This window comes from Pseudonaja textilis, chromosome 2 (assembly GCF_049901715.1).
Source record: "Pseudonaja textilis isolate UNSWEBS1 chromosome 2, rPseTex1.2, whole genome shotgun sequence".
Lineage (NCBI taxonomy): Eukaryota > Metazoa > Chordata > Lepidosauria > Squamata > Elapidae > Pseudonaja > Pseudonaja textilis.
In genome coordinates, this window is record NC_141991.1 from 83,605,513 (window position 1) to 83,626,915 (window position 21,403).

Here is a 21,403-nt window from a genome sequence, read left to right on the forward strand (position 1 = left end):
GAGGTGCAAATGACAGATTCAATAATTGGCATTCAAGAAGTTGCATTTAAGAAAGAAGGGAGGGCTAAAGTAGGATCAAGAAGAGGCTGGCGACAAAAAAAATATGTTTTTCATTTCAATTTGTAGATAAGTTGATTCCTGTGTTATGTAGTTGACATTTGTCTACCTTCTAGCACATAATGATATTTCTTTGTTTGAAAATTGACATTCTGTCTTAACTATACTCATGCTATACAGATACAGCAGGTCTCTAATGTTAAAGTATATTACTCCAAAGGGGTTTTAGAAAGCACTATGTAGCTTTGAGGCTACATACATTTGTCCAATACTGAACCTCCCTCATCTGATGTAGCAGTTAAATCATAGGACCATTAAGTTGAAGGTTGCCTCAGAAACGTTTACTTTACTTTACTTTATTGTCGTACAATGCAATTAAATACCATCTTTATTGTATATTATGCAAATGAACACAAACAGACACCCTTCACATTCTATACATTGAATTAAAAACCCCTGATATTGCATTAATATTGTACTATACAGTAGAATTCAGTAGAGTTACTGCCATGGGATAGAAGCTGTTTTTCAGCCTATCTGTCCTTGTTTTTATTATCCTGTACCATCTGCCAGAAGGTAATAGTTCAAAAAAATAATCTTCTCGCTAGTCTTCCCACTACTCAGGGCAGAACTTGCTAAAGCAGGTCTGGCCATTTTACAACCCCTACATCATATCCAGTCATTTGACTGTCCTTGACTAGCCCACATGAGGTCAATCAGAAATTAGAAATCAAATGTAATTCAGTGTGTGCCTTGCACACAATACAATCTTTTATTTTGAAGGTGACTGCTATTTTTTTTTTCAATTTAAATATCTCCATGCATGCATGCCTATGGACCTACATGCCCTTGTGGTTTGGCCCTCCCCAATAATCTCAGTTTCTCGTGTGGCTCCTTGGGAAAATTAATTGCCCACCCCTGCACTAAAGCATTTCAGGTAAGGGATTTCCAGTTTTGAAAACTACCAGGGAAAGGGAACTTAACTTTTCATGAGGTGGCCACCTACTGTTACTTCAGCAATGACAGTGGCATAGCATGATTCTTTTTAGTTAAATGCAGCATTCAAATGTTTATATTCTCCAGATCTGATAACTACCTTCTGTACTTTTTAAGCAAATATTATATAGTTGGTGGCTATTGACCAAGGATGTATGTGGTTAGTGATGTTAATTTTAAAATCTGTCACCCCTTTCTCCAGCAACATGTTTTCTTTCCCATGTTGTTAGCACCAAGGCAGCAGAATTATGTAGCTATGTCAGTGCAATCATGTAACTTCATTACAAATGGGAAAAGCTACACATGGTGTCTCTCTACCTCCTCTTTATATCTTTTTGGATTTGTCTGGTTTTTTGATCAAACAGATGTAGAAAGGAAAAGTATTTGTAAGGCACACAGTGACAATGAGATTTAAGAAAAGATCAATGTTAGCCAATGTGGCACTGATAATGGGAGTGGGATTAAGCATAAACCCTTAATCAAGTGAACCTTTTACAATTAACTACCTGATCCACTGACACATTTTTGTGTGGTTACTCTGGCAGAGGCAGTTGTGTGCAAATAATATCAGCACTGACTTTTATAGACTAACAAGGAAAAGTGAGCTTCAACCAGAAAGACCTCAGTTCAACGCTTCCATGATTAACTCCCCAGGAATGTACTAAGTTGAGGAGGGGGTAATGATATCACACCTGGCCTATCAGGACATAACTGACAAAATTACAACATTTGCATCATTAGTGTGATGTCATACCATGTCTGACCTCATTGTGGCTTTTACAACTTACCAATATTCAGTCCCTTTTCTTTAAATTTACTTCTTTCCCAAATAGCTCTTTCCAGCAAGGGCTCATCATTAACATTGTTTTGTATTTGGTTTCATGTGGGGGAGGACTTGGATTTAAGTATACATTCCATTGGAACTCAGAAAATATCACTGAGTGTTGGATTTGTCATCCATGCTTTTTATGTTACCTTTTTAAAAATTCTGCTTCATTCATATAAAACCCTGGTAAAAGCACACTTAGAATACTGCAACCAGTTTTGGTCACCATACCACAAAAGAAGATGTTGAGACTTTAGAAAAAGTTCAAAGAGGAGCAACTAAGATGATCAAAGGCCTGGAGACTAAACTATATACAGAACGTCTGCAGGTTTGGGGTTTGGCTAGTGTAAAGAAAAGAAGAATTAGGGATGACATGATAGCAGTATTCCAGTATTTGAGGGGCTTCCATAAAAAAGAGGGAATCAAATTATTCTCCAAAGCACCAGAGGACAGGATAAGAAACAATGGTTGGAAACTAATCAAAAAGACAATTTGATAATCTGAGAGATGCATAAGAGAAGACACTCTCCTATGTACCAACATCTGAGTTTCTGGCAATGGAGGCCTTTTCATAGGAGTCTCTTCTGCTGCTTCAGAACAAGAAGACATTCCTCTAGATAGTCAGGCCTTACACCAGTTAGGGCTTTAAAAGTCCATATGAAGAATGTGAATCAGTGCATTTCCAAAGAACGGACCTGATATTTGTGGGAGAGTTCAATCCTGCCTCAATCTTCAAATCCCAACATTTTTCCATCCCAATACTGTAGCTCCCTAATTTGTCTGGATTTCATATCATTTCTCCCTTATTCAGCTCATTGTCAAGATTAGGCAACCCTAAACTATTAGGATTTAATGTATGAGCCCACAGAGTTACCCCGTGGTAAGATGGGTAGCCAATAAATTTTACAAATAAATAAAATTCACAAAACATATTAAGCTGGTGATTGGATTGTCATAATGCACTGAACCTTAAATATCTAATCCATTTTAGGCTAGGCTAGGCTAGTATTTTGTACAAATGCATCCAAATTTGTAAATTCACTGCTTTAAACATCACATGTTCATCTATAGTGATCTTCAAACATTACCGCCAGACAAAACTCACATTTAGAAATCACAAATGGCCAGGTTCTCATGTTGTACTAAGTCAGAGTAGGTTGGAATAGACTTCCTCAAAGATCCCTTCCAATTGTGATTCTGTAAGTTAGTGTGAACTAACCTTAATGTTACAGAATTTGCATTAATATAATCCTGCTAGCCTTGTTCTACAAACATGGGCAATATTTCCTCTGGGCTAATAAATTCACCATGGCATTCTAAAGGCATAATCAATTTAAACACTGTTGGCCCTGTACCTGGGGAATAAGGAGCATGACATTCCAGAAGAGATAGTTAGTGTGAAATAAGTCTGTTTAACACAGAAAGCATCAGAGCCGTTATAGCGTGGTGGTTAGAATGCAGTATTGCAGGCTAATTCTGATGACTGCCAGCAGTTCAATTCTCATGATTAAAGTTGACTCAGCCTTCCATCCTTCCAAAGTCGGTAAAAATGAGGACCCAAATTGTTGAGGGCAAGTTGCTGACTCTGTAAACTGCTTAGAGAGGGCTGTAAAGAACTATGAAGCAGTATATAATTCTAAGTGCTATTCAGAGGTGGTATTCAGCAGGTACTGACCAGTTCTGGAGAACCAGTAGCAGAAATTTTGAATAGCTCAGAGAACTGGCAAATACCACCTCTGACTGGCCCTGGCCCCATCTATTCTCTGCCTCCCAAGTCCCAGCCGATTGGCTGGGTCTTCTTTTGTTGCCCTGCACAGGAGAATGGAGCTGAAAAGCAGGTTAGTGCAGTTGGGAGGGAATGGGATTTTGCAGTAACCTTCCCCCAGGAGTGGGGAGGGAATGGAGATTTTATAGTACCCTTCCACTGCCATGCCCACCAAGCCATGCCCACAGAACCGATAGTAAAAAAAAAATTGAATTCCACCATTGGTGCTATTGCTAGTGTTATCAGTCTTGGAATACTTGCCCTACCTCTCAAACATGAAAATAATGAAGTCTCTCTGAAAGGAATCCATAGAACGTCTATTAGTAGAATGAGTCTACCATTTTCAATGCATATTGAAGGTGATAAAAATATTAAAAATAGCTGGAGCACCATGTGGAGATACATATGCAAGAAGTAGATTTTATTTTCAGCTGTTCCCTGGGAACGAGTCTGAAGTTTTCCTTAAGGGGAAAAAAAGCAGTGTTAAAGAAACTATGACTGACTTGAATTCTCAGAATATAATGATAGGAAAAAATGGAACGTTTTTGACAGTATTGTTCTATGTGACAAGACTGAAGTTGACTCAAGTGTTAAAAAGCAAAGAAACAATTCAAATTATAATGAAGTTGCATAAAGTGACACAATTCCTCCGCATTAGAGAATGGAGGCGTTTTGGGAATTTAATCACACAACGTGTGTAAATAGCAAACTCGGCTGTCTTTGTGAAAGTGTAGTCCATGTAGAAGGTCCCAGAAATAGCCTGAGAAGAAACAGCACTCTTGGACAGATTAGATGATAAAGAAATCCTCTAACCTAGCATAAGGCATCTTCCAGCCTTCTCTGTATTTTGATATATCGAAGCGATCTTTGAGATTATTTTTCTCCACAGTGTGCCATACAGTCACATCACAGCTGTCCTCTCTAATTTCTTCTTTACGGGACTCTGCTAAATGAGTTCCCAAGACACTCGAGGCAGAGGCTTCACAGCACAGTGAAGCGAAGTTGGCTTTTAAAAGGGGATTGTAAGCATTCAACCATACATATTTCAGACCTCATGCAATTATTTCAGGAAGCCTGAAATGATCTCTAATGGTGAGATTCAATCTTGTTTTGTTTTTCTAGAAAAGTTTTTATCAGAACCTTGTTTCTTGTCTTAGCAGAAAGTGAAGGAATTTATATTCCATATCTAGATAGAATTTATATTTTAGAAAAACAAAAAAGGAATATTTTGTATTTTAACTTTTGCAGCAGAGTGCTTGACAATATGGCAGGGTGGAGAAGATGGTTTGTGTGAAGGGTATGAAGATGTGAAAAAAGGACAAGTGACATCATATTGATCACAGAATCATCATGCTAATAATACAAATACAGTATTTGCATGATTAATGTCATGGTATATATGATGTCACCTTTGCTTCTATTGGTTACCTGTGACCAATATTATGACATCATCTATAAATAGCACATTGCACAGGATGCCACGATTTATACTCTTCTATGATATCAGAGAAGTGTTCAACTGGTCCTCTTTAATAGAATCACAGTTTATATGTTCCTGCTCTCAGGGAATTCTATTATATGATCTTTAAGAAATGAACTGTTCATGTAATCTCTTGTGAACAGGATCAGAACTTTTCCAATCCAATTGACAATCTGTATCAGTGGATGAAATTGGTGTAAATCATAAAATGGATGCATGATGATATGAAGATAGTTCTCTCTTTATATGACTACGTATTCTACTGGGCTTCTCTGTCTGATGTACTGACTTTCTAGATCAGGGACCCTCAAGCAGGAATTGGGGGTGGGGGGTACAAGTAGCAATGAGACTATCTATTCAGTTAATTCTCTCAGGCATATTTCCCGTTATTTTTATTTTTTAATTCAATGACCCCCCCCCTCCCGCCTCTATCCATAATCTAATAGTATGAGCCAAGACTCTTACACTATATCTAATATCAACAAAATAGGAAATTCTGGTTCATTACACATAATTATAGTGCATGCTTCTTCCAACAATAAAATCAAGCTGTGAGCAACTTTTTTCATATAATTAGTCTTCTGACCCACCCACCCACCTACCTTTTTTTTTACCCTGTATTTTATATTATGAAAAATTCAAAATATTGTATCGTTACATTAAGACTCAGGTAAGTTCAGAAATATTTTCTTGGCTTGGTTTTCCAAGGCCTCAAACTAATAGTTTTAAGCAAATTCATCATGAAAATAATTGAATGGAATTTGGCCCCAGAGGTTTTACAATTCTTTCAGAAATTTTAAAATATAATTCAAATACTCAACCCATTTTCTTTAATTTTGTTAAAATATTTATTAAATATCAGTTCATATTTCATAAATAACGAGACTCAGTTTTCATATTTGATTGTGAAATTATTTTTGACATTAGGCAATTAATACATAAGTTTTCATCTCAGAAACATGATGTAATTATTTAATATTCAAGAGTTACATGCAAATGTTTTGTACCTCATGGTGTGGTACAGATTGTTAACATGAAACAGAATGTTACTCTGATAGTATTTTGGATGTCATATATTTTGATTATGCATCAGGCAGGTGACAACTTGTAACATGCACACATCAACATAATCATGGCTTACGTTCATTTAACAGTGTAATTTTATTTGTGTCTTGTTATAATTTTGGTTCTAGTCAGTCAAGTTGAACTGACTAAGTAAGTAACTTAAATAAGGCTTAATGTCTGTGGAGATTCTCAGTCATCCAGGTCATAGTTATCTCAAGGTGATTTTTCAAGAGGCACCTTGGGACAAATGGGACAACCATGGGTTAAGTAAGACTTCATTCAGCTGTAATTCCAAATCAAGCACTGCTTGGTATAATCTGTTTGGAAAAAAATAATGCCAATCATTACTAAAAAGCTTCCAAACATGGTCTATGGAGATTCTCAAGTCATCCAAATCATGGTTGTCCCAAAGGTGCTTTTTTTTTTCAAGAGGCAACTGGACTACCTGAGGACACAGACAATCCTCCAAATGGCCTCAACAACTCTCTAAAAGAATGTAAATGACCAACTGTCTTCAAGGAATATAAATCCTCCCATTCCCCACCATCCAGTCAGAGCTGAAGAAGCTTCTTGGATGAGAAGCAAAATGTCTTCAAAGAAAAACAAAGTATAGTTGCCTCTTGAAAAAAGCAACTTTCGGACTTCCAGACATGGGAAATAAGATGTGAAAAAGCTATCATCAATAATGGGATATGCAGGGATCTTGTGTGTAAAAATATGCTAACAAGGATCTGCATGCTTCAGACATTATTTGGAACAGGTGCTCCAGAACACATTGGAACGGAAACAGGACCGTCTCATCTCTTTAAAGCCATGTATTTTAGCCTTCCTTAGGAGGTTGAAAGTGGATGCAGGTGTTTTAAAGAGTGATCTACTTAAAGAATCCATGTTTGTTTTCAGGGTTCCTTGCGAGGAAGTGTGAAAAAGTCAAGTTCTCAAAGTGATGTCCTTTCCTTCCATGCATTCTAAAACACTCCGTTCAAATCATTTTCAAAACATGCACCATCCAGCGTAGTATGGCAGATCTCTTTACCACTGCCCCTGCAATGGAAATCTACAGGCTTTCCAATATGTTTAAATGAAGACCTCTTATGTAAGAACAGTCTCTAGTGACACTGCATTCCCCAGCCTTCCCCAACTTGACAATCTGTACTTATATGTTGTGATTGCAATTTCCAGGATTTCTAGTCAATATTGCCAGTGTCTTGGAATTGTGGGTATTACAATCTCAGCACATCTGGAGGATAGCAAGTTAGAAAAATCGAGTGTAGTCTGATTCTTGATATTCAAGAAAGTAATCGTGGATTATGTTATTGCTGAATTTCCCAGATTGCTTCACGCTATCTAAGGCTGAAAAGTAGGCAGTTGAACAAACTTTCCCTGTGTGTAAGTCTGTGTGTGTTGTTTGACACTTGGAACAATACAAAAATGTCATTTCTCCAACAAAAGCAAACAAATGAAACATTCTGTAAATAATTGATGTAGCCCTTCCCTTTTCTTAAGAAAGTGGTGAGTTTACCAGCTAAATCCAAAGTAGGTCAGTCTTTTCTATCAGCTTTTGTTTGAAAAGAGATCCATATAATTAATTTAACAGACTCCCCCTCAGCATGACCTAAACAAGCATGAAAATGTTTGCTGCTTTTTAATGATTGCTAAACTCTCCCTGGCTCAATTTGGAATTGGGTCAGTGGTTATGACTGCCATTGGAGAAATTAGAGAAAAGATCAACTATATTTGAGGGTTCTCTACTGACTTGTAGTTGCTTCTACACTGTATGCATAAGCAGAGCAACCAAAAGGACCAAATATTAATGATCTATTAACTTCTGTAAACTTTTGATAACAGAACTTAAACTCAAGTGCGCTGGTCAGTGAGCAATGAAATATTCCCCAAAGCAGCTGCTTGTTCCAGAGGTCAATGCTTTTAACACTGGGATTTGCAGAAAAGGCAACCTTGTCTGGATCCAAGATCAGATATATCTGTATTGACTTGATCAATATTATTATGGGATTACACTTTTCATTTTTCCAGGTGTTTGTTGCTCTTGAGCAGGGGTGTCAAACTCAAGGCTTGGGGCCAAAATCTGGCCCACGGAATGCTTAGATCTGGCCCATGGGGCCACCCTGGAAACAGTGAAGGACCAGCTGGCAGTGCCTCTGCCAGCAAAAATACAGCTCGGGAGAGCCCCACGCGGCCCTCCTGAGCTCTGTTTTCAGGTGCAATGGCCTCCTGCAACCCTCTGTGAGTGAAAATGGAGCTCAGACAGGCTGCGTGTGGCCCTCCCAAGCTCCATTTTCACTGGCAGAGTGCTCGGGCCACCACAGGCACCTCCAACATGAGTGATGTTGATCTAGCCATGCCAACCCTGACCATTCCCACCCTGGGCCCCCAAGGTCCAACACAACCCTGAAGCGGCCCTCAATGAAATCGAGTTTGACACCCCTCCTTTGAGGCTACATGTACACCTATTTTCAGTGAACAAAAATGAGGACAAATGGTTAAATATAAATTACACTCAGGCTTCTCAAAAAGTGGGAGGAATCAATTTAAGTCACTAACCAGACTTTTGTAGTTGCTGTTTGCAGCACATTTTGCAGAGTTGGCATAAATCGATTCAAAGTAAAATCAATTTACATTTTGAACAACATGAATAATGTCATCATAGCAAACAAGTTCTCCACAAAATAGACATAATGTAATGGGTACATTTTATTCTGAATCCGTTAATTATGACTTTAGTAGCATACTGAAATCATAAAGGTAACACTATTATTTATCTCTTACTTCCACAAGTAGTTTTTATTCATAGTTTCTCTCAGTAGAGTTCCTACATTTTGCATGGTTCGCTCAAGAACCTTTTAGGTTTTGTCTGAATGCTACTATCACAAAAGCAAGATTTAAGCAAAAGTACTGTGTGAGAGTGTTCTATTGTCCTTTCCAATTCCATTTATTGGAATGGAGTATGCATGGAGTATAGAAAGGTGTGAACTACAATGTACAATTAATACAACCCATGTTTGTTAAGCAGCTTTTGATACCATTGTTTTAATGGCATTTATTTCCAAGCAAACTTAGGGTTGCAGCCTAATCAGATATTATATACATGCCATTAGTTTTCATTACATCATGAAAATGTATACTTGTTGAGCAAGTTCTTTTAATCTGGTCTTTTTAATCTAGTCTGCACTATCACAGGTGTGTTCTTCAATAAAAGTTTCTACCTTCTTAAAGGATGAAATACAAAGGATAGTAGGTTTTGTATCCCTAGTTTACATGAATTACAAGATCAAAGAGTTTCACTTCTTACTTTTTAGCATGCACTTAAAAAAATCTAAATCAGAATGCAATCCCTGTAGAACAGATTTTAACAGAGTTGGAAGGGACCTTGTAAGTCATCTAGTCCAACCCCCTCCCACCCACGCTGCCCAAGCAGGAGACCCTTCACAATTTCTGACAAATGGCACTCCAATTTATGGCCTACAAATACAGGAACCTTTTTCAAACAGTGGCCATAGCATGATTGACTTCTGTCTAAATTTACACCCTCTCAAAGATGATTACAATGATGGATCTCCAAAATGCAATTTTTAAAAAGCCAATTATGAACTCATAGCTGCTGACTTATCACTCTCTCAGAGTGATGATATCATCTATCATCACTCTGTTTTCTGGCTGTAACGCTACAGAAGAACATTATAATGTCTTCTTACTTGAACTTGAAAGAGTCATTAAACTATATATTCCATTAGTAACCCCCATAAACAAAAAAAACCCAATTTACTCAAAATAATAAAACTTTAATCTAAAAAAAATCCTTATGGCGTAAAAACAAAACTAAATACATAGTTAACTTTAAAAGCCGTTACAACACCTTATGCCAGCAGATAAAGGCAGAATGTACCTATTACCACTGCAAGCAAGAGGAAAATCTTCTACACACAAAATCTACCTGTGCCTTCTATAACTTTGTAAATACCAAACTTAAAGACTCAAAAACCATCCCACCCCTAAAAGGTCCTAATGGGAAAGACTATAGCGATGAAGCTGTTAAGGCAAACCTCTTCAACATGTTCTTAAGTTCAGTCTTTGTTAACAGTAATGGCTTATGCCCCTAATCGTATAACAACTAACATTTCCTAATCATATAACAACTAACTTTTCCTAATCGTATAACAACTAACTACAACGATCTACAAATTGACTTTACTGAAGATAACGTAGAAAATGCAATACGCCACCTTAAACCATCTTTATTGGCCCTGATGGCTTATGTGCATTCTTCTTAAAAAAGCTCTCCACTACCATAGCAGAACCACTAAGCAAAATATATGAGTTATCATTCAGAACCAGCTCCTTACCAAACCTATGGTGTTTAGCAACGGTCATACCTATTTTCAAAAAAGGTGACCCCTGCTTGGTTGAAAACTACAGACCAATTTCATTGTGTGCATCACGTACAAAGTTATGGAATCAATTATTAATCAATGCATTACCTTCCACCTAGAGTCAAACAACTTACTCTCCAATAAACCATTTGGTTTCAGAAAAAAATTGTCCTACAATTTGCAACATCTACACTGAAAAAAAACCTATGGACTACACTTCTTGACCAGGGTAAATCAATAGATGTAATTTACATTGACTTCTGCAAAGAATTTGACTCAGTGGTACATGACAAACTACTATTAAAATTAAACTCTTACAGCATTTCCAGATCCCTTCACAAGTGGTTTACTGCCTTCCTGTCAAATAGACAACAAATAGTAAAAATAGGAAACGCTCTATCAAACCCTGTACCAGTTATCAGTGGCGTCCCACAAAGGAGCATTCTACGACCCACACTCTTTACACTCTATATAAATGAACTCTGTGATCACCTTATTAGCAACTGCGTCCTCTTTGCTGATGATGTAAAAGTATTTAACACCACCGTCAATGCTACCGTCCTTCAAAAAGACCTTGATTATGTGTTTGAATGGTCTAACAGTTGGCAACTCTAAATCTCTACCAACAAATGCTCTGTCCTACACATTGATAAAAAAAATCTATATACCAAATACAAGCTAGGCGGACATGACCTTGTTGATGACCCTCACTTGTCAAGGACCTTGGAGTTCTGATATTGAATGATCAAAGCACCAAAGCTCACTGCAACAGTGTTGCCAAAAAGGGCCTTCCTATTGGGGGGCGTATTGTTGGAGAAACATAGTATTACATGTTAAAGTGGTGGAAAAAGGAGAAGTAGTACATGAGGAAAATTACCAAAAAATGAAGGTTAAATTAAAACAAAGACTACCAAGTAAAGAAGAGGAAAGAGTTGCAGTATGTTATATAATGAATATGATGTCTGAAAAATAAAATAAGCAGGCACTCAAAACCCAATCAATGTAATTAATGCCTATAGGTACTTTGCATTGTATTACATTAAGAAAGATTTCCTAAATTACAGTGCTTCACAGGTAGGAAACATCAGGGAAAAGGTCAAGAAAAGATAGAGAGCTTGTAGCATATTATGTTTAATAACACTTAGATTAGGTCAACCTAATCATGTTAATAGTTTAAAAATGAATAGAAGTGAAGTAGAAATAACAGAGGAGGAACAGAATAAAAAAAATAGTTATTTTAGTCTTAATTCCCATAGGAAACCATCACATACAGATTATATTTTTGTATTTCTGAATCCCATATGGTGATAACAGGAAAACCACCTATCTCCCTTTTCATCTTCAAGAACTTATTGCTAACTTTTTGACATACTCCAGATGCTATTACAGTAGCCCTTGACTTACAACAGTTCATTTAGTGGCCATTCAAGATACAATGAACAAAGTGATATATGACAATTGTGACCATTACAGCATCCCCATGATCATGGGATTTACATTTGGATATTTCATATTTATGATGGTTGCTGTGCCTAAGGTCACTTGATCCCCTTTGCAACCTTCTGACAAGCAAAGTCAATGGGGAATCCAGATTCACTTAACAAATATAAGCAAGAAAAGTTGTAAAATGGGGCAAAAATCACTTCACAAATTTCTCACTTAGCAACATAAATTCTGGGCTCAATTGTGGTTGTAAATCAAGGACTCCCCGTATTTTTCATCTAATTGGTTGGCTTAATAGCTAAAAACAATTGTGGGGTGTGTGTGTGCGTGCATGCATCTTAACAATCCCCTTTCTGGGAAAAGGTCAGATCATTCTTCCCAGAGGTCTGATCCAAGCTTTGCCTAATGAGCTGTTGCAGCAATCCATGATGTTGCCAAAATGATGACAAGGTCAGGATGACATAATCAAGGAAAGGCTATAGTCATGTATCAGAGTGTCTGATTCAAAAGTAAATCGTAAAATTTCATTATTATATTACCATGCTTACAGTATGTTGCTGTTTAATCTTGCCCCTCTGCAGGAACTCCATATCTCTGACCATTGTACTGTGCTTCTGAAATTAGCAATAGCAGTTAGATTTAGATACTGCTTCACAGTGCTCTACAGCCTGCTCTAAGCAGTTTACGGAGTCAGCATATTGCCCCCAACAACCTGGGTGCTCATTTTACCAACCTGGGAAGGATGGAAAGCTGAATCAACCTTGAAGTAGTCAGTATCAAACTGCTGCCAGTCAGCAGAGTTAGCCTAGAGTGCTGCATTCTAACCACTGGTTCTCTATAACAGTGCTGCCAAATTAGGTGGCCATGTCCTGAGGACAATTTTTTTTTTGAGGATAAGTTGCACTAAGCCTGACTATTAGCTGGATTGGAAATCATCAGGAAATACCAAGCTACAGTTAAGTTCTTGGTACTTAGTATCTAGGAAATAAGAACCAGAAGTTATGGTGTTGGGCTAGGGTCAAAGTTCACTTTCAGCAATGGAAGTTCATTGAGTGACTTTGTGCCAGTCATTCTGATACCACAGAAAAGTGACAAAATGAATAAAAATGAATGTCACTTTTACTTTGGTGCCAGGTCTCTAGTCTACATCTAACTTTACTTTCTGCTATCCCAACTAATCTTTACTTTTTCTGGGAGAAGTCTGCTGTCCAGTCAGAGTTACTTTATCCTCCTTCTACCTCCATTCTGTGCCTGGCGAACTGTCTTGTTGACCCTTGGCAGCGTCCTGGAGCCAGAAGGGAAGCCCTTCGTTAACTGATTGAAACTGTATGCTACAAGGGAAGGGACCATATGTGGGCTCTACATTTCTCCTTTGTTGAGGAACAAAGTAACTCAGCTACCAGCTGCATACTTCGAAGTATTTGAATGTTCAGTCTTCTCTTCTGAACTTTTAATGGCCTCACGCAAGAGTACATATCGAGCCAATCCATTTTTTTCCCCACATGCAACCCACACGTTTTTTTTTTCAATCCCTTCATCTTGTCCTAGAGTCCTTCTGACAAGTTTCCTTAGACTTACATGTCAACAGACCTGGGCATCATTCTGGTGTTAGCTAATCTCTCTGTTAAGATCACCAATTTAATTCCTGTCATGGCTCTCTCTCCATGCTTAGAACAGCTTCCTGTTCATTCAGCAAATTTTCTAAACCAGAACTTGCTGAGCCATTTCCTTTCAATAGAAAGAAGCCCACATTTCTTGGCACATTTTTATTTCAACAACAACAAATCTCCACCTGCCCTTACCCCATCATCTGCCATTGCATGTGATGAAAGAAATGACTCACACCACCACATAGCATAGTCTGTGGGTTATTGTCTTATGAGCATGGTTTACTGTCTTAATTTTTATCTAAGGCTGAGTTCCTTCACTCCAGTGTTACCATTTCAGACTATCCTTCCATTGCTTCCCAGCCTTCTTCTATTTCAGATGCCATTAGGTCAGTTTAGGAAGAAAGCTGGCAACCACAGCTAGACTTGAGAAATACTAATATAATATACTAATATTCAAATACATTTCAGACTTGAGAAAGTTATTAAGCCAAGAGATCTCCAGGTGATAGAAGATAAAAATATTTATTGATTTGGAAAGAGGGGGGAAAAGGCTGGATTTAAACCTGAGGAAAAATACACACTGCTGGATACTGCAGTAGGCAAGTCTTTTGTTTTAGTTGGCTTCATTTTTTATTGCAATAAAGGATCTTTTCTGAGTCATTTTTGTGATTCTGTCACCAGGTAAACCAGTCCCATCATATGGGATGGAAAATCTGGAGAGCCTAGATTCACAGTAGTGCTCAGTAAAAGCATGACAAAACAGAATCACTGTTCTGCTATGGGCACTTCCATAAACCTTCTGTTGTCATTCCCCAAACACTCTTTGAATTCTCAAAATTATCTTCATAAGGGACTGCAGCTGTCCTCAGTGCAACTTCTGAAAACTCTAGACAAGTTGACTATAGGAGATTTGGAGAAATGTAAAATAAAAAATCAGCACCCAGTTGGATTTTTTTTCCTGACTCCATTCCCATCACACAATATATTTGCTTTCACAGTGCAGAGGAAAAACCCCAAGATAAACACCATTTATGAGGTGTAAATCTGGTCCTTTGCTCTGCTCTGAAGCCTTGGCATGAGGATATTGTGGCATTGTGATTTAGGGACATTGCAGGAGAAAGCCAAGAAACTGAGATGCAGAGATTGGTGAGAACTCTTGCCAGTGGGAAAGTAACTGTCAGCCTCAAGATCTCACACACTGACAGTAACCCTCTCCCAAGCTCAGCATTCAGAGAAGTTGCAGAATGGAAGTTTGACAAGAAGCTGTGTTGAGCTGCATGTGAACCAGAAGTTACCTGAGTCAGCTGCCCAGTGTTACTAATGGAAGAATTCAAGGGCAGAGCAGCCATCTTTGAGTGATACCAGAAGCATCTTTGAAAGGGCCCTAAAAATATCCCAGAAGAAACTCCTAATTTAAAGGAAACTACAGGGAAAGATTTGAGAAGAAATCCTGATTCAAAATTTCTACACATTTCAAAGTGGGGATAGAAAACTGTGTAGCTAACAGTCTGTTTTTCTTAAAATGTTAAAATGCAGGGGACAGACTTAAACCGAAATAGGGACAGTATTAGCGTTCATGGTATGGATTTTGAATCTTGTTATTCTAGTAATCCTTAACGAATACATAAAATAAAACAATATTTACACTAAAACTTCCAAAGCGAAAATAAGCTAGGAAATGCTCCTTAGCTCTGCAGCCATGTAGCAATTTGAAAGCTTTATTTGCATATAGTACAATAAATCTAAGTCTGAAATCTAATTTTGCTTCAGATCTCCACTTCCAAACACTTTGGCGGCTGTGGATTAAGCTCTGTCATGATTTTAGCATTTTTAATAATACTGGACTTTGTGTGCACATTTTTACATGATATTTAACTTCCAGATGTCGTATGCCTCAAAGCTAAAATATCAGGTTCCTCCGCTTCTTTTCTTTTCTTTTCTGAAGTTATGGCCAGCCCCACCCACATGACTTTTATTTTATTTCTTTCCAACTGTAAATTGCTGTCCAATTCCTTGGCAACCTGGGTGGCTTACAAAGAAGAAGAAGAAAAGAAGGCATTGTTAGGTTTGAGAGAACCCCTAGATTACAAACATGCCAAACATCAAGAAAGAGTAAACATGGCTTCTTCTGTCCTTTTCAACAGAGGAATTCTAAAAAGAAGTCAACCAAAGGAAAGGAGAAGGTATCTGGCTTCCTTTTCCAGAGACAGGCTGTACACATAGGGTTAGTTGACCTTCAGCAACAGAAGGAGTTGTCTTGTTTTTATCCTCATGTCCTTCATCTACTAGGCACAGCCTTAAATTAACATTGTCTGGCTTTTGAATGTGTATGTTTTTTTTAAAAAAAATAGATTGCTTCTACAATCACACTCATTCAAAAGTTTGTGTATTGTATATCTTATAAACTGTTTCTTTCTTTACATTGTCCATCAGCAGACTTGTCGGTCTGGATTTAGGTTATTTAATTTACTCCCTGATTCCATCAGTCACCTTCAATCCAGCCCTTTCCAAGCTACACTGCAGTCTTTAGATTACGTGATCCATCACTCATTTCTACAGTGAAATTTGAACAATGTATCAACCATCAATTCTATATTATCACTAGCATGTAGTATTGAAAATAAAGATTTTCAAGATAAAGATAAGAGCTATGGTGGTGCGGTGTTTGGAATGCAGTACTGCAGGCTACTTCTGCTGCCTGCCCGCTGCCTGTAGTTCAGCAGTTCAAATCTCAGCAGGCTGAAGATTGATTCAGCCTTCTATCCTTCCAAGGTCAGTAAAATGAGGAGCCAGTTTGTTGGGGGCAATATGCCAACTCTGTAAACTGCTTATAGAGGGCTATAAAAGTACTGTAAAGCAGTATATACATCTAAGTGCTATTGCTATTGTTGGAAAAACATTGCAGTTGAAAATCATCTTTCTGATGCTGGAAAATATAAAGTCATATAAGCCTAAGTGCTTTTTTTCTTTGCAGTTTTTCACTGTAATTTATGTCATGCATGCCAAGAAAGTTATTCAGTTAGTGTGTCTTTCTCCCCCTCCCATTTGCCTTTCTTTCCAATTGTCTGTGGGTTCTTCTGCCTGTTGAGTTACCTGGTAATCTTATATACATTGGCTGATGTCATTGATTATTTAAGCGTAGGGAAAGAGAGACTATTTGTGTATTTCTTTAGGTATATATAATCTTATAAATAACAGCCAAGTATGTGTGTGGATAGGCAAACTCTGAAATACTCAGTGCAGGTCACGCAGCCGGCTTTCGTGGTTAAGGCAGGACTGGAACTCATGATCTCCTGCTTTCTCTCCTGGTACCTTAACCACTAGATCAAACTGGCTCTCAGATAATATTTAAGGGAAGAACTGTATGAATTTAAAAAACACATTTGATTCATCTTCAGTTTCAGCAATAAACATCAATGCCCATCAAGCCACACTCTCTGAATGCCACAGGTGTGCTGCTGAGTAAGAATTTCTCAAAATATCCATGTTCATCAATCCCAATAAGATATTGCCAAATGAAACCAGAGTATGTGTACACTACTTCCAAACAAAAGATACTTGCTCTTGGGAAATGGAGTGTTCCTGCATTCGTCATCATATGTGGAAATGATGCAACAATGAGAATTAGAATAAATGTTTTGCTTCTTCTTATGGGCATCCCCTTTCTCCAAAATGTGTCTCTCTGTTTCGAAACATTGTTTTGCTTGTATTAAAAATGTGGCGTTAAACATGCTAATGACTAGCTGTGGAAATAATAACCACATTTTAAAACTGGTTCAAAAATATTGAGGCTATACAAAGGTGGGGGAAAACCTTACAGGCTGAACCCAGGTTTTTTTTTCTTCTTTCAATTTCCCATTTTTTTTAAAAAAAGGTTAGGGTTAAGCTGAAGGTCTTCTAAACACAAGTTAAGCTATAAAAAGCACAAAGTATTCACATCTGCCGTCTTTGGCATGAATAACAATCTGGCCCCTGAAACAGGAGGTGAGAAGGTTGGCATGTGTAGTGGAGCTGTCTATATATTTAGTCTAGGATGCTTCTGGGCACAAAATGTCTTTTAAAGGTTTAGCATGTGCCTAGACTATTAATATGGAGATGAAATCTATGGGTGGAGAAAGGTGGCAAGCCTATTTGGACCACAAAATCAATTAGCATTGTGATTGTCTGCTGGTTCTGCAACTTATTTGACTCATAAAGAAAAGAGTTTGCTGCAAAAGACTGTTGTAAGATATGTGTATACTTAAGAAACCATGGTTTGTGCTCAAAGGCATTCTGTTAGGGCAGGATGTCAGACTTTGTCCTGGCATAGCTCTCAACAACTGAGTGTTCTGTCACTATGATAATAACAGCTACTAAATTTTTCAGCTAAAATTTCACCTTTGGCTATACAGTGTTTCTAGGAGTTGACGTTTCCAGCTAATCTGACACGTGCAACTTCTTTTAGAGACTGGGTTTTTTTTCTGTGTTAGCCCTTTCTTCTGGTTGGGTCCAGGTAGACACTTCTTACAACCACCAATCAAAAGATGCTGTGCTGTTTTCCACTTTGTTTTCCCTTAAGGGATTTTCTGAATTGTATATTTTCAGGCCATCCCATTGTAAGGCTTATGTGGTGCAGCTGATATTGACCTCTCTGTCCATACTACTATTATTTGACCGGCTTCTAGTAAAAAGAAGATGGGCCTGACAAGACTGGAGCATTGTCCCTCGGGTACTTGGTGGTCAGCATTCTCTTTCTGCAAATGCTCATAGAGAACCTCTAGAAAACAAGTCAGCAAGAATGCCCATGGCTTCTTCAGCTGATGCTCAGAATTAAATCTCCTTGTATCAGCAGATGCATCTGAGAAGGATAAAATTTCAGTAGCCCAACTGAACAAACTTAGCCCTTTTAAACCTGGGAATTGGCATTAGCAACTATTTCTCACACTTCACCCCATGTCTGAATCTTAGGTAGTTATTCTTACAGAATTTCTTGGAAACAGTATCTACAAATGAAGACGAGTAAGTTTCTGGAGAAAAGAACAGCCAAGCTTCCAAGCTGATTGCAAGTACTCCCCTTCTCCAGGGAGGTTTACTTTAGAAGTTCTTGTATTGTAACTGGCTGGTGTTTCTAAAAAAAAAAAAAAATCTTGATTTGTTCTGATCTGTCTTATCTGGCAGACTTTGTTCGTGCCGAATCTCCTTTTAGTGCTGCTACAAGAAATTGAATTCTTGAATTGAATTGAACCAATTAGCTTTGGTGCTCTACCCTAAGCATCCTTTGCAAGCAAGAAGCCTTCAGTTCAGTAGGATATACCCTCCTCTCACAATTTAACTTCACTTCCATGGAAGGAAGCTCTGTAAGCACTATGGCATCAGAAAGAATACTCAAGTTCTACATGATAAACAGAAAAGCTAGTGGCTTTTATTTCTCCCTTGGGCTGTGCAAAGTAGTATGCAAAGATTGTGAATCAACAAGAACAGTCATAGCCTTCAACTAAAAGTGAAGAGCTTGCAGCACCAAGATTTCCCATCCCTCCCAGTAATTCCTACCCACTAGAACAGGACTGTCAAACTTGTGGCCTGCAGGCTGGATACATCATATGCTGGCCATACCCATGCCTGGTTTAGAGAAGAGGGAAAAAGTCCTGATATGTCACATAACAACATGAGTTTGATACCCCTGCACTAGAAGATGTTTTAGTATTGTACTGACCTCTATGCTTTTTCTCCTACCCATTCCCTTTACTTTGTTATTACTTAAATTTTTGGAGATGGGGAAATAAAATATTGAACCCAGAAAAAATGTTATGGCACAATTCATTTTTGACATTTTCACTTCCAACGATTTCAGTGGCGAGAAAGAGAAACGGGCATTAAACTTTTCTATTGAGAGAAATTAAAGCTTCAGTCCTATTTGGAAAGATGTTACCCTGTTACCATTAGAGGGCTTTCTCATAAGCTGACTCATTTCTCATTTTCCTTTGTATGAAGGTTCCCCGGGCTAAAGCCTTATACAGCTACAGAGGACAAAATCCCGGAGAACTGAGATTCAACAAAGGAGATATTATTACCTTGTACCGTCAGCTGGATGAAAACTGGTATCTAGGAGAAATTAATAGAGTCAGCGGAGTGTTTCCAACAAATGCTGTGCAAATTATCAAACAGTTGCCACAGCCGCCACCACTGTGTCGAGCATTATATAATTTTAATCTGAAGTCCAAGAATAAAAATGAAAAACCAGATTGCCTCTCTTTTCATAAGGTAAGTCAAGCACCCAGCCAGCAAAACTGAAAATATAATTTAAAAATGTCCAGTTACACTTTATGACATGTATTTGATGATATGAAAAACATTTAAATGAATGTGTTGAGGGGACATGCCTACTTCCTCAATCCTTTCCTAGTTTTTTTAAGGTGTACAGTATTGGTGAGCTATGTTTTTGGTAACTGTCTCTAAATATTTCTTTATTTTGAAGCAAAGTCCACTTTTCATTTTAAGTAAACCCAAAGTAAGAGACAATAAAATAAAACAATTATGTCGGTTGACTATTGACTATCCTCCACAGGGATGGACCACCAAACAAACGTCTTCAATAGGCATCTTTAAGTATCACAGCTCTATCCACTCCTGCTACCTGGGTCTCAGGCATCAGTAGGCAATAGGAAAAGAGTGCTATTTCCATGTTTCTATTGGGACATAAGATATTTGAGGAATATATAGCAGAGGTGGTATTCAGCAGGTTCTGACCAGTTCTGGAGAATTGGTAGTTCGGAGAACCGGCAAATACCACCTCTGACTGGCCCTGACCCCATCTATTCTCTGCCTCCCAAGTCCCAGCTGATCAGCTGGGTCTTCTTTTGTTGCCCTGCACAGGAGAAAGGAGCTGGAAAGCAGGTTAGTGGGGTGGGGAGGGAATGGAGATTTTACAGTATCCTTCCCTTGTCACACCCACCAAGCCACGCCTACAGAACCGGTAGTAAAAAAATTTGAATCCCACCATTTTGCTATTGCTTTCTCTCACTAAATGTACTAAGAAGGGACCCAAGTGAATTTCCTCAAAGCTCTCAAATCTTAAGATTTCTTCTTCTCATATAACTATCATCATCATCAGGTCCCCAATGCCTTATATTCATGTCATTCTTGTAATAGTTTTCTTAAGCTATTTTTTAAATTACCGCTTTAGTTTTTTACCATCTATATTTCTTACAGAGATTGGTAAACTGATTCTATTACATTTGGCAAACCGGTTTGCAGAGACAGGAACAAAAAACTTTTCACACTGGTGATTTATTGTACCACCCAACTATTGCTGTGGTGAGATGAAACCTGTCTACTACATCTGTGATATATTGTGGTAGGAATGGTTGGATGACACTATAAATTGCTAGTGCAGAAATGCTGATTGTCATCCTGCAGCAACCCACTGGCCAACTCTGTAATGCAGACGAATGACATGACTGCCTCTCTGTATATCAAAATGCCATTCCCTTCCAATATAAACAATTAAATATAACCATAACTGCAGCCAATTGCTCCTTGCCAGCAATTTATATTTACCACATTAGATTTAGCTTGATCTTTAGCTTTGTAGTATGGTAGATTTCATGTTGATAATATACAATAATAGTAGAAGGTTTCAGAACAGGGAACATAAGAACCTTGCAAGCAATGTGTCGAATGAAACCTTAAAGGAAAATGGTTTACAGTGTACATCAGAAAACAGATGCTAGTGATTTCTAGCATCTTGTAGTACCATCCAACTATCTCTGTGCTGATAGAACAGTAACAAAGATAGGC

At 38.0% G+C, this 21,403-nt stretch overlaps 2 protein-coding genes across 4 annotated transcripts in view; one reads left to right on the plus strand and one right to left on the minus strand.

Annotated features, from left to right (window-relative positions):
• The window catches only part of GRXCR2 (glutaredoxin and cysteine rich domain containing 2), a 70,600-nt gene that overhangs the window by 44,125 nt on the left and 5,072 nt on the right, over positions 1-21,403 (minus strand). The gene's annotated exons all lie outside the window — the stretch shown is intronic.
• The window catches only part of SH3RF2 (SH3 domain containing ring finger 2), a 97,579-nt gene that overhangs the window by 16,683 nt on the left and 59,493 nt on the right, over positions 1-21,403 (plus strand). For all 3 annotated transcript variants that reach the window (XM_026696412.2, XM_087924480.1, XM_026696411.2), the window contains exon 3: positions 19,598-19,867. In XM_026696412.2, coding sequence (XP_026552197.2) covers positions 19,598-19,867 — 270 coding nt within the window. The remainder of the gene's footprint in view (positions 1-19,597; positions 19,868-21,403) is intronic.